Here is a 12,110-nt window from a genome sequence, read left to right as displayed (position 1 = left end):
TTTCCTGGACCAATATGTCGAGGAACCAACCAGAGATCAGGCCATCTTAGACTGGGTATTATGAAACGAGAAAGGATTAATTAGCAATCTTGTTGTACGAGGCCCCTTGGGTCGGAGCGATCATAATATGATCGAATTCTTCATTAAGATGGAGAATGAAGTAGTTGACTCAGAGACTAGGGTCCTGAATTTAAATAAAGGAAACTACGATGGTCTGAGGCGCGAGTTGGGTAGAATTGATTGGGGAATGTCACTCAAAGGGTTGACGGTGGATAGGCAATGGCAAACATTCAAAGACCGCATGGATGAACTACAGAATTTGTTCATCCCAGTTTGGCATAAAAATAAAACAAAAAAGGTGACTCAACCGTGTGTAACAAGAGAAATTAGAGATAGCATAAGATCCAACGAGAGGACATATAAATTGGCCAGAAAAAGCAGCAAACCTGAGGATTGGGAACAGTTTAGGATTCAACAAAGGAGGACAAAGGGATTAATTAAGAAGGGGAAAATTGAATATGAGAGTAAGCTTTCAGGGAACATAAAAACTGATTGTAAAAGCTTTTATAGATATGTGAAGAGAAAAAGATTGGTGAAGTCAAGCGTAGGTCCCTTGCAGTCAGAATCAGGGGAATTTATAATGGGGAACAAAGAAATGGCAGACCAATTAAATACATATTTTAGTTCTGTCTTCACAAAGGAGGACACAAATACCCTCCCAGAGATGTCGGGGAACATAGGGTCTGATGAAAGGGAGGGACTGAAAGAAATCAGTATTTGTAGGGAAATGGTGTTAGGGAAATTGATGGGATTGAAGGCCGATAAATCCCCAGGGCCTGATAATCTACATCCTAGGGTACTTAAGGAAGTGGTCCTAGAAATAGTAGATGCATTGCTGATCATCTTCCAACATTCGATGGAATCTGGAACAGTACCCATGGATTGGAGGGTAGCTAATGTTACCCCACTATTCAAAAAAGGTGGTAGAGAGAAAACGGGGAATTACAGACCGGTAAGCCTGACATTGGTAGTGGGGAAAATGCTAGAGGCCATTATAAAAGATGTAATAGCAGAGCACTTGGAAAACAGTGACAGGATCGGACTAAGTCAACATGGATTTACAAAAGGTAAATTGTGCTTGACTAATCTACTGGAATTTTTGAGGATGTAACTGATAAAATAGATAAGGGAGAACCAGTGGATGTGGTGTATTTGGACTTTCAGAAGGTTTTCGATAAGGTCCCGCATAAGAGATTAGCGTGTAAAATTAAGGCAAATGGGATTGGGGGCAAGGTATTGACTTGGATAGAGAACTGGTTGGCAGACAGAAAGCAAAGAGTTGGAATAAACGGGTCTTTTTCCGAGTGGCAGGCAGTGACTAGTGGGGTACCGCAGGGATCGATCCTTAGACCCCAGCTATTCACAATATATATTAATGATCTAGACAAGGGAACTAGATGTAATATCTCCAAATTTGCAGACAACACAAAGCTGGGTGGGAGTGTGTGCTGTGAGGAGGATGCTGAGAAACTCCAGGATGATTTGGATAGGTAGTGAAATTGGATGATCAGCCATGATCGCATTGAATGGCGGAGCAGGCTCGAGGGGCCGAATGGCCTACTCCTGCTCCTATCTTCTATGTTTCTATGTTTGCTGTGCCACCTCAAGATATATGGGCCACAGCATCAAGGCAACAAGCAAATCTAAAACTGCATTTGAATCTAAGATTTCACTCACTAAGAACAATAAATTAAAATAGGTGATCCTATCCACTGATCACGTGTTCTAAAAGAGTAACATCGAGTGCAGACTGCATAAACAAAATTCTTAAAGCTTCATTTAGTGATTTGATGTTCAGATTCTCCTTCAACAATCCAGCTTAACATTTGAAAACTGAGTTTATTAATCTGCTCTTCCCTCAAGCTGCCCCACTATCATGAATTTAGCATAACACAATAATCTGTCTTAAAAGACACAACTTACAAAGTCACGGGAAAAATGGGTTCTTCTGTTAAAAAATGGCAATGATCATCATTCTGGGACTTCCTCCAGTTCAAAAGGTGTTAGTTAGGCTGCATTTGTGTTACGTAGCTCCAGTTAATCTATTAGCATCTGTCCCGGAGGGGAGAAATGGCAATAAGCTATTTAAAACAATGCAATTGGTGCATATTTTAAGATATAGCTAGGTGAATCCTGCAAAAAACAATGCATTAGTGAGCTCCAGATATAGGAACTGAACAGAGAGGGGGCAGTTGAGATGGACAATTTTGAGGCAAGTTTCTTTTGTAAACAAGGAGATTGTTGTCAATGCCAGTGTTGTCAAGGACACATTTAATGCCTGTAAAATCTGCCCCTTAGGCTAAACTCGGTTCAGGGTATCTGATAACAAACCACATTGCTTACTTGGACTCTTCCAGCTCGTCAGTTCTCTGAATAGCGTCAGTTTCATAGCGTGTCCGCCAGTGGGTGACCTCACTGTTTAGTTTGGAAATGAGCCTCTGTAGTTCAGATTTACTCTCCTGCTCCTCCTCGACTTGCTCCTTTAGCAGCTCATTGTCATGCTTGGCACTCGAGAGACTTAAAGCCATTGTGCTCTTCAACTGAAACAACGAGAAGCAATATACTGTAAAAACATCAAACACGTACACATAGAAGACCTACATTATATTTTTACAATGCACTGTAGGTTTGATTTTTACAATCACAAATCTCTACCATGCAGCTTTTGAAGATTATGCACATTTGCGAGAATTACATAGTTTAGTAATGATTTGGGCTCCACTGTATTGGCCTCAATTGAATGACCACACCGATTAAACAACCTTTATTACTTGAAGGAAATGATTTATTGCCAATGTTTAAATAAATGTTGGACGCAAAAAAGGAACACCATAGCATAAAGCAATAAAAGTTTGTGACAAATTCAGGGCAGGAATTCCCAGGCTCCACTACCAGCTGGAGTGTGGGTCGGAGGTAGGGCCACAATACTGTAGTCCCATTTCGGTGCTTTGTGTTCATGTCCAGCAAGGATCTATGCCAGCAGCAAAGGAGAGCCTTGCAATTTGTGTCCTTTTAAGTATCAGCTCCATTGGCTCCACCTGGTACGTCCAGTTCTCAACTCTTTTACCTCTTAACCTGTTAAGCTGCTTAGTAAAGTACATTGGAATGCAGTCCTTTCTTTTGTGGGAATTGGATTTAAATTTGGACCAGGCACATGGAATAAAAGTCTGTCTCTCTGAAGGCTTTAATACATTGTTATTAAAAAAGAAACGAGTCATAACCAACACGAGATTTGGCTCCCATTTGCTGCAATAATCATCGTGGGGAAGTTCAGACTTTGGTGCTCTCGGTGCAGAGCTTCAGGCACTGGAGCACACATTGAGAATTTCGGCACACACCCTCCCCCGTATTTTCCATCCATTAAAATTAATGATGGAAAATAACGTGGGGCGTATGCCTTAATTCCTGATACACACTCTTGGCGTGCAAAGCGCTGTACCAGAGTGCTAAAAATTAACATTTACCCCAACGTGTATTAAATCAAAGGGCTTTCCAAATATCAGCAGCAGACTTCTGACTTTGCTTACCAATTGTTAGCGTGTAAATTTAACACTGTCGCGCCCATTTATGGGCCCAAAATGGGCGTAAAGATACGCGATTTAGCAGGGCAGGGGCCTGTGCCCGAGCTGCACACTGCTAAATTGGTCGTGCTCTGGTTGTAGGCGACCCTGACAGTTTCCTGAAACAAGCATGGGCCTCATTTCAATATTTAAATAAGGGTCATTGGCCCATTTCAGACCCGGATTATTACGTTTTGCTTGCCCTAGTTGGAGCTTGGGATGAGTGAGCGCCGACTGGGTCTTGAGCAACCTTACCGGCGGGCCTTAAAGACACCGCTCAAAGAAAAAGCTCCAAAACCTCCAGGGGTATGACATTTGTAGAGTTGGAAGGAGCAGGAGTGGTCTTCGAGGCTCCACAACCCTATTATGGGCCACTGCTGGTCCACCCTTGCCCCCTTCCAATCACCTGCCCCCAACTCTCCTCGCAGACTTACCTGTGGGCCTCGGCGCATGGCCATATTGTTAAGGCCCCGACAGGCGAGCTGCATCAGGGCGCCCAAAGCGTGCCTGAATTATTGAATTATGGGGCCCAAGGACGAATTTAGCTCGGGCCTCTCCGTTCTGGCATGCCATCGCTGCGCCCTGCTGGAATCACGCCCGGTTTGGGCGCTAATGAATTCAGGCCCCCACAACACTCTTCATGTAAAAGAAAGTGGTTGGGAGCTTTATTGCTCCTGCTGATTTCTGGCCACAACTGGGGCAGGCAAGGGTACAAAATTGGGATAGGGATATGTTCCACCATGTCCCCGCCTATTTTCACACTTGTTGGATTTCCCACTGGAAGTGACGGGTGGTAATCAATACATCCGTCCGTATATGGGAGGGTGTATTGAAATGATATTCAAATGGCTGAAGTACTTCTTCTGAGTGATTGTCTGTCATTTAACCCCTAGCAACGCTGGATGCCGGGGTACCTGTTCAGCTCTGCAGCCAATGTTGTTATAGCGACAGAGGAGGGGATTTAAATTATTAAAGCTGGTAAGGCTGGCCAATCACTTGCAAAGCTGTGGCAGAAAATTTAACGCATCAATGCACTGTTCCAAGCATCGGACACCTGCCGCAGCAAATTTCAATCCCCCCTCCCCCCCACTTACTGCCAGACTCCTTTTAGAGGCCAGGGAGCCTGCCAGAAATATTTAAATAATCCAGAGGCTTGACGCATCTGTGAGGACGTTCTGGACCGATGTCTTAGAGCGCTTAACATGGCAGAAAAGGTGAACACTGAACAGGAAAATATAAAAGCATGCGGGGGAAAGAGATTGTAAGCACGGTCAAAGTTGAGTTTTTAGGAGGCTTCTGAAGGGAGTTCTGAGGCAAAGTGGTTTTGGGAGAGAATGCCAGGGGATTGGGATGTGATGACTGTACATTGGCCTCCGAGGGTCGAGTGCAGTACAAGCAGTGATCTAGAATTAGTAGAATGGAAGGTTTGAGCAGCCTGGTGAAGAACCGGCAACAGTGAAAGCCGGAGAATATGGGCTACAATGCTGTCCCTTTGGGCATGGCTTTCCCAATGGGAGCGAGATCATGGAATTAAACCCGCTCATCATATTTTGGGTTTAATCCAATGCAAAGTATGAAGAGAGAGATTTCATCAGCATTGGGCCAAAACTCAATGTACAAAGACCAGTACAGATAAGGGTGGACATTCAGTTCATCCAGCTAATTCTTCCATGGAAATCTATGATCCTCCAATCACAGTCACTTTCCAAAGAGAGTCTATACTATAAATCAGAGATTCAAGGCCTCACGTAACATAGCTTTAGATATTTTCAATTCATAGCCACAACTAATACCCGTTCAGTACTAACCGGACAAAATTGCCTTCAAGAAGCCATAAGGTGCCGGAAAAATATCAAGCTTGCTCTAAAAATGCAATGTTTTTAAATATAGCGCTACCAGAGCTATCGGAATTCCTGTATTTTTCATCAAAAATTGCTGATGTACAAAAAAGGGAAGATATTACCAAAAAAAATGGTAACCTACAGGGAGATGTAACAAAGAATGTGTTATCTTACCTCATTGGTAACATAAGTAAATCAAGCAGGTTGCATTGACTCTAAACTATGACATTATTGGATGTGTCAAACACAGTGCAGAAACATCTGCATCCTCCATTGTAGATGCAACTAGTTCTTACCAAAATAGTTATTTTGAACGTTTGGGGCGTTATGTAGAAGTGGCACTTAGGAATTATGGAGGAGCAATGATCTTAACTCGAGCAGAACGATTGTCTACTTTAGTACTAAACAAAATCTCACCAATATGTCACTGCTTCCACACTTGGGAATAGACTGAAAGCACACTGAGAAGAATCATCCAGAAATACAGGAAAAGTTGGTTGTGATCACTGATTTGGTCAAGAATAGAGATATAGGACTAATCAGTGGTTTTCAAACACCTCATATATTACTCACGAGCCATGAATTACCTTGGATTCTTCATCAATCTGCCTTTTCAAGTCTTCGACTTGTGATGTCAGAATGATCCTTGACCTGCTAAGTTGACCTACTTTACTCTCTGCCTCATCCAGCTGGCGATTCAAGTCATTATTTTCAGCTGAAACAATAAATATCAGCTAGAATTACAATCAAAAGAACATGAACTCAGCTAATGAACTCCCGCTGCCGTTTGCAGGATTTTTTTATCCTCCTCTTCTCCAATTTCCTCCATTTTCTCGCCGTTTTTCATTTATCTGGGCTTCTCCCATGTCCTTTCACCATCTTAACTATTCGCACATTGTTTTGTCCTTTCCATTGCCTCACTGGGATGGTCTTTTGTCCTTTCCATTACCTCACTGAGATGGTCTTTTACATCATCTTAACAGTTTCCTAGTGAGCAATTTCTAGGTCATTGAACCCATTAATTCCCTCTCCAGGATTGGAGTCTTTGTTGTTTCTTTCCCCTCCCTTTTCTCTCCCTCTGTTTTTTTCCAACCTTGTTAAATTGCCCGCTCAACCTTTGAGTTTTCAGTTCTGATGAGGGGTACGTACTGGAAAGGTTAAATCATCTTTTCTCTTTTCAGACGCTGACTGGCCTGCTGTGTATTTCCAGTATATTCTGGAGCCAAGAACAACCGTACATGCTTACTATACCCAAGTAGGCCCATCAAACATTGCGACATGAAACAAGGTACAACATTTATATGTCTCTGATTTGTAGTTTCATTTCTGACATATGAATTTCAAGTATTAAAACTGCTCCCCAAAGAAAAAGATACTTGTATTGCCCATTGCTGTTCTTTGGTCCCAGGCTGAGATCAGTGGCAAATCTATGTCCAGGCCAAGAGTTAATGCCAAATGAAACACAGTACATGATGAAAACTCAATACCAAATCCAATAATTCTAGGCCAGGACTTAGCAGAGGAAGAGCCAGATGGAGACTGGGCAGCTAATTAACACAGCAAGCTGAGAACATTCCAATATAATAGGCATACCGACGTTGTTGAGATAAAATGAAGAGGTGAGCAGTCAGATTCATAGCTCCCATACCCACCATTTCTTCTGCATGATGACACAAAGAAGGTGGCAGATACCAATTTAATATTGTTCGCAGAACCGCCAAAACGAGTCTATTTGTTGAAGATAGTGGGGTCGAGTTTCTGTTTGTTTAGGCTGGTAATATCAGGGCAATCCGCAAAATATGGCAGAATTTTAAACGCAAGTGAGATGCGCCCAAAGCCACTTACGTTCGTGCTTTCTGCAATCTTTTATGCTGGTTCAAGATACAATTCGCCCGAAACAGGTCCCGGCCACAAAACTGGCCGCACGACCCAGTCAAAACTGCGAGATTCTGCCGATTGCACTGGTTCGGGGAGGATCTTCAAAAGGTGCTCATTTTCTTAGATGGCACGTTTTAAAAGTTTTTCATATCAAAACATTTTAATTTACTAAGAAACTTACTAATGAAACCATTAAAACGCTCGGTCTAGTTTTTTTAAAGTCATTTTCAGTGATTTTAAATCCGGTTACTCACAGGTGGAGACTGGACACTTTTATTTTTTTTAAATGCTTATTTTTGGTGATAAACCCATTCTCAGCTGCATTAATAAAACTGCACCAGGTTAGCACTCTTAAATACATCAAGGAATACCTTTTACTAAAAGGAAGTAAAGAAACAATCAGGTTGCATTACGCCACCTGATGGCGCTGGTTCATGGAAGACTTTACGTTTGTGATTATGCAACTGAGTTTTATCGGAAACCTGAAATGGAACCTGACCAGCGCAATTTAGGCGCAATTTCCCGACTGTGCCCAAAGCAGAATCTCTACCCCAAAGATGTTTAATAGGCTGAATCAAGCGAGAGCTGGACCTGCTTCTGGCTGGGCGGACATCCCCTTTTACAAAAGGTAGGGGCTGCAGAGTTTCAGGGCCGGAGTGATCTCCTGGACTAGTTTTGATCGACTAGATGGGTCGGAGAGGAATTTGCCAGAATTCTTTTCCCCCAAATTGGTCTTTTTTTTAAAAAATCTGGTTTTATGCCTCTCCCAGGAGATCACATGGTTTCAGGTGGGATGGAGAGCAACGTTCCCTCTAAGCTGCGCGCGTGCGTGGCCGCACAGTGATCTGCAAGGTCCTGCTCACAAGCTTTTACACTGGAAATACCGCGCATGCGCAGAAATTTAAAGGGACCGTGCACTGAAAGGAACAGGCCGCGCAGAACAAAGCGCATCGTACAGGGGACATTGGTGGAGAGTGAATATATTGGGCTGGATTTTCATTAAGCTGTCGCGAAGGAGGCGGGACTACAACGTTCGGGTTTTAGTCCCGCCTCCATCGACGTCCGGCCAATCGACGCAATTTTCCCTTGATTGACCTTGTTGAGCCCGCCCAGCGGGCTCAGCAGGCCAATTAAGGGCCACCCGGCAACAGGTGACGTCACAGACTGCAATTTTATCTGTCAAGAGTTTTTGACAGATGAAATATCAGTGTTTCACAGCTGTTTGAAGCTGTCGAACACTGACAAGTCTGACTTCTAACCTGAGTCCTTCTACGCAGACTCAGTTAGAATTGTCACCGGCACTGAAAGCTGCAGGCTGTCACTTTTGACAGATCGCAGCCATTCAGCTTTCAGTGCCGGCTGAGTGATGGACTCCCGACGCCTAGAGGAAGAAAGGCTGTAAAGGTAAGTACAGGCAATTTAAACTTCTTTACACACTTTAGACACACCAAACACACTTACCTTTGCACTCATGCACCCAACACTCACCTGAACACCGACATCGCGACCCCTCCAAGTCCTTCAACCCGACGGCCCGCCTGCTCTAGCCTGGCCTGGTTTGGAGCCGTCGGGAATCCCACACGACACCCTTCAAAATAGGGATTAGGCTAAAAACTGCCTGTTAACAGGCAGTTAATTGGCACTAATCCCTTCCCGCCTTGGGTCGGCGGGTCCCAGTGCGGGGCGGGTACCCGCCTCCTCTGAAACTTACGTGGAGGCGGGTTTTGGGCGGGATGGTATCGGGACCCCCGAATTCGGGACTTTTGCCCCCCCTGCACGCCTGAAAGCCCGCCTCACGGCACACTGAAAATCTGGCCCATTGTGATACACAAGCTATCACCATTGGGTGGGACAGGCTGGATGGACCAGAGGGTCTTTACTTGTCCGTTACTGTGCGTATGTTTGTATAATATTGTGCGGCAAAAGCAAAAAAGGATAGACCACTAACTTGTCCAATGAAACACTGCCCGGCCAGAATGAACTCTGTATCCGCTATAACAACAGAAATTGCTGGAAAAACTCAGCAGGTCAGGTAACATCCGTGGAGAGAAATTAGAGTTGACGTTTTGGGTCGAAACCCTTCTTCAAAACTGGAAAGAAAAGAAAATAGATTGAAGGCAGGGCTGCGATCGAACAAAAGAAGTAAAAGAGACAATAAAAGGTATTCGAAACCAGACGAGATGGTAATAGGCCTGTGGAGACAAAAGGCAGCTGAGATTAGGTGTGAAGTGTGCTGGCAGGATAGGAGACAGCTGCCAGGTGGGAGAGAGAAACAAAAGGAAAGGGGGGGGCGCGATAGGAAGATGCGTTTGGTGGTGGGATCACTTTGGAGGTAGCGGAAATGGTGGAGGATGAATGATCCCACCACCAAACGCATCTTCCCCTCCCCTCCCCTCCCCTTTCAGCATTCCATAGGGACCGCTCCCTCCGAGACACGCTAGTCCACTCCTCTATCACCCCAAACAGCCCTTCCCCTTCGCCTGGCACCTTCCCGTGCAAGCGCAGGAGATGTAACACCTGCCCTTATACCTCCCCCTTCCCACTGTCCAGGGCCCCAAACACCCCTTCCAGGTGAAACAGCGATTTACTTGTACTTCTTGCAATCTAGTATACTGTATTCGCTGCTCACGATGCGGTCTCCTCTACATTGGGGAGACCAAACGCAGATTGGGTGACCGCTTTGCGGAACACCTCCGTTCAGTCCTTAAGGGTGACCCCGAGCTTCCGGTCGCCTGTCATTTTAATTCACCGCTCCATTCCCACTCGGACCTCACCGTCCTTGGTCTCTTGTATTGTTCCACGGAAGCTCAACGTAAACTCGAGGAACAGCACCTCATCTTCCGATTAGGCACTTTGCAGCCTTCCGGACTAAATATCGAGTTCAACAATTTCAGATCATAACCTCGGCCCCTATTACTTTTTTACTTATAATTTTTTCCACCCCTTTGTTTTGGGTCTTCCTTTCCCACCGCCCCCCCCCCCCCTTTCCTTTTGTTTCTCTCTCCCACCTGGCAGCTGTCTCTTATCCTGCCAGTACACTTCACACCTAATCTCAGCTGTCTTTTGTCTCCACGGGCCTATTACCATTTCGTCTGGTTTCGAATACCTTTTATTGTCTCTTTTACTTCTTTTGTTCGATCGCAGCCCTGCCTTCGATCTATTTCATTTTCTTTCCAGTTTTGAAGAAGGGTTTCAACCCGAAACGTCGACTCTAATTTCTCTCCACGGATGTTGCCTGACCTGCTGAGTTTTTCCAGCAATTTCTGTTGTTATTTTGGATTTCCAGCATCTGCAGTATTTTGCTATCGTACCTCTGTATCCGCTGTAATACTTCCTTCTTACACACCTGCCAGTCTTGTTTTGCTGAGGTTCTGCTCAGTGAGTGACCGCTGCATCTCTTCATTTCTGGAAGTGGCTTCCGACAGCAAGTCTTCCAGCTTTCGGATCTGTGCATCGTTCGTCACCTGGTTGGAGAAGAACACCACAAAACCTCAGGGACCAGCTAGAATTAGCGTGCAGCACCTGCAGAGGCCGATACCACCACACAGTGTGTCTCACATGATATTCGAGTCAGAGAAGACATCTAAATTGATAATTCTGGTGAATTTTGACACCGAGGTGAGAAATGTCAGTGCTGAGGAAAGAACACCCTTCCAAATTGAGTATTCAGCGTCCATATTCCAGGGTCTGATACAGTATATCCAAATGCCCAATGACCTGTTTGAAATCTAATCTAAAAACAGCACCTTTAGTGCACCTGTGTGAATCCTAATGTTAATGGGTGGAAAATTGATCTTTTCTGACTGGCACTCTCTGTGAATCAGCCCTCATTTACCTACTTCTAGATAATTTAAGCTTGTGCATGATTAAAAACTGTAGCCTTCAAATTGTGAAGTGTTCAGCCACACTTAGCTGCATCAGCTCAAACTCGGCCAAGGACCCAGACATGTCGGGTGCCACCTCGAGCGTACCTTTCCTGTGTGGCCTGGAGGGGGCCCAGCCCCAGCCCACTCCTACAATGTCATTGGCCTAAGGGTGAAGGCGGGGACAGGGACTCCCAAAATCAAGAGATCCCATTCCAAGGCCTCCATAGGGACCCGATGTACCATGGTGGGGGAGTCACGGGGTGTGGGCTGGGGGAGTCACAGGGTGTGGGCCGGGGGGGGGGTCACGCTGTGGGGGCTGGGGGAGTCACGCTGTGGGGGCCGGGGGAGTCACGGGGTGTGGGCCGGGGGGGGGTCACGCTGTGGGGGCCGGGGGAGTCACGGGGTGTGGGCCGGGGGGGGGTCACGCTGTGGGGGCTGGGGGAGTCACGCGGTGGGGGCTGGGGGAGTCACAGGGTGTGGGCCGGGGGGGGGTCACGCTGTGGGGGCTGGGGGGGTCACGGGGTGTGGTGGCTGGGGGAGTCACAGGGTGTGGGCCGGGGGGGGGTCACGCTGTGGGGGCCGGGGGAGTCACGGGGTGTGGGCCGGGGGGGGGTCACGCTGTGGGGGCTGGGGGAGTCACGCGGTGGGGGCTGGGGGAGTCACAGGGTGTGGGCCGGGGGGGGGGTCACGCTGTGGGGGCTGGGGGAGTCACGAGGTGTGGGCTGGTGGAGTCACAGGGTGTGGGCCGGGGGAGTCACAGGGTGTGGGCCGGGGGAGTCACGGGGTGTGGGCCAGGGGAGTCACAGGGTGTGGGCCGGGGGAGTCACAGGGTGTGGGCCGGGGGAGTCACGGGGTGTGGGCCAGGGGAGTCACAGGGTGTGGGCCGGGGGAGTCACAGGGTGTGG

At 46.5% G+C, this 12,110-nt stretch overlaps 1 protein-coding gene across 7 annotated transcripts in view; it reads right to left on the bottom strand.

Annotated features, from left to right (window-relative positions):
* LOC147102664 (putative uncharacterized protein MYH16) overlaps nt 1–12,110 on the bottom strand; it is a 589,631-nt gene that overhangs the window by 108,367 nt on the left and 469,154 nt on the right. For all 7 annotated transcript variants that reach the window (XM_085963368.1, XM_085963373.1, XM_085963369.1 and 4 more), the window contains 3 exons: nt 10,686–10,803; nt 6,049–6,176; nt 2,404–2,600 (listed from right to left, as the gene is read on the bottom strand). In XM_085963368.1, coding sequence (XP_085819494.1) covers nt 2,404–2,600; nt 6,049–6,176; nt 10,686–10,803 — 443 coding nt within the window. The remainder of the gene's footprint in view (nt 1–2,403; nt 2,601–6,048; nt 6,177–10,685; nt 10,804–12,110) is intronic.

The sequence above is a fragment of the Somniosus microcephalus genome, chromosome 21 (genome assembly GCF_052327205.1).
Source record: "Somniosus microcephalus isolate GS21.2 chromosome 21, FLI_Smic_1.0, whole genome shotgun sequence".
NCBI classification, from domain to species: domain Eukaryota; kingdom Metazoa; phylum Chordata; class Chondrichthyes; order Squaliformes; family Somniosidae; genus Somniosus; species Somniosus microcephalus.
This window is presented reverse-complemented; position numbering and strand designations above follow the sequence as displayed.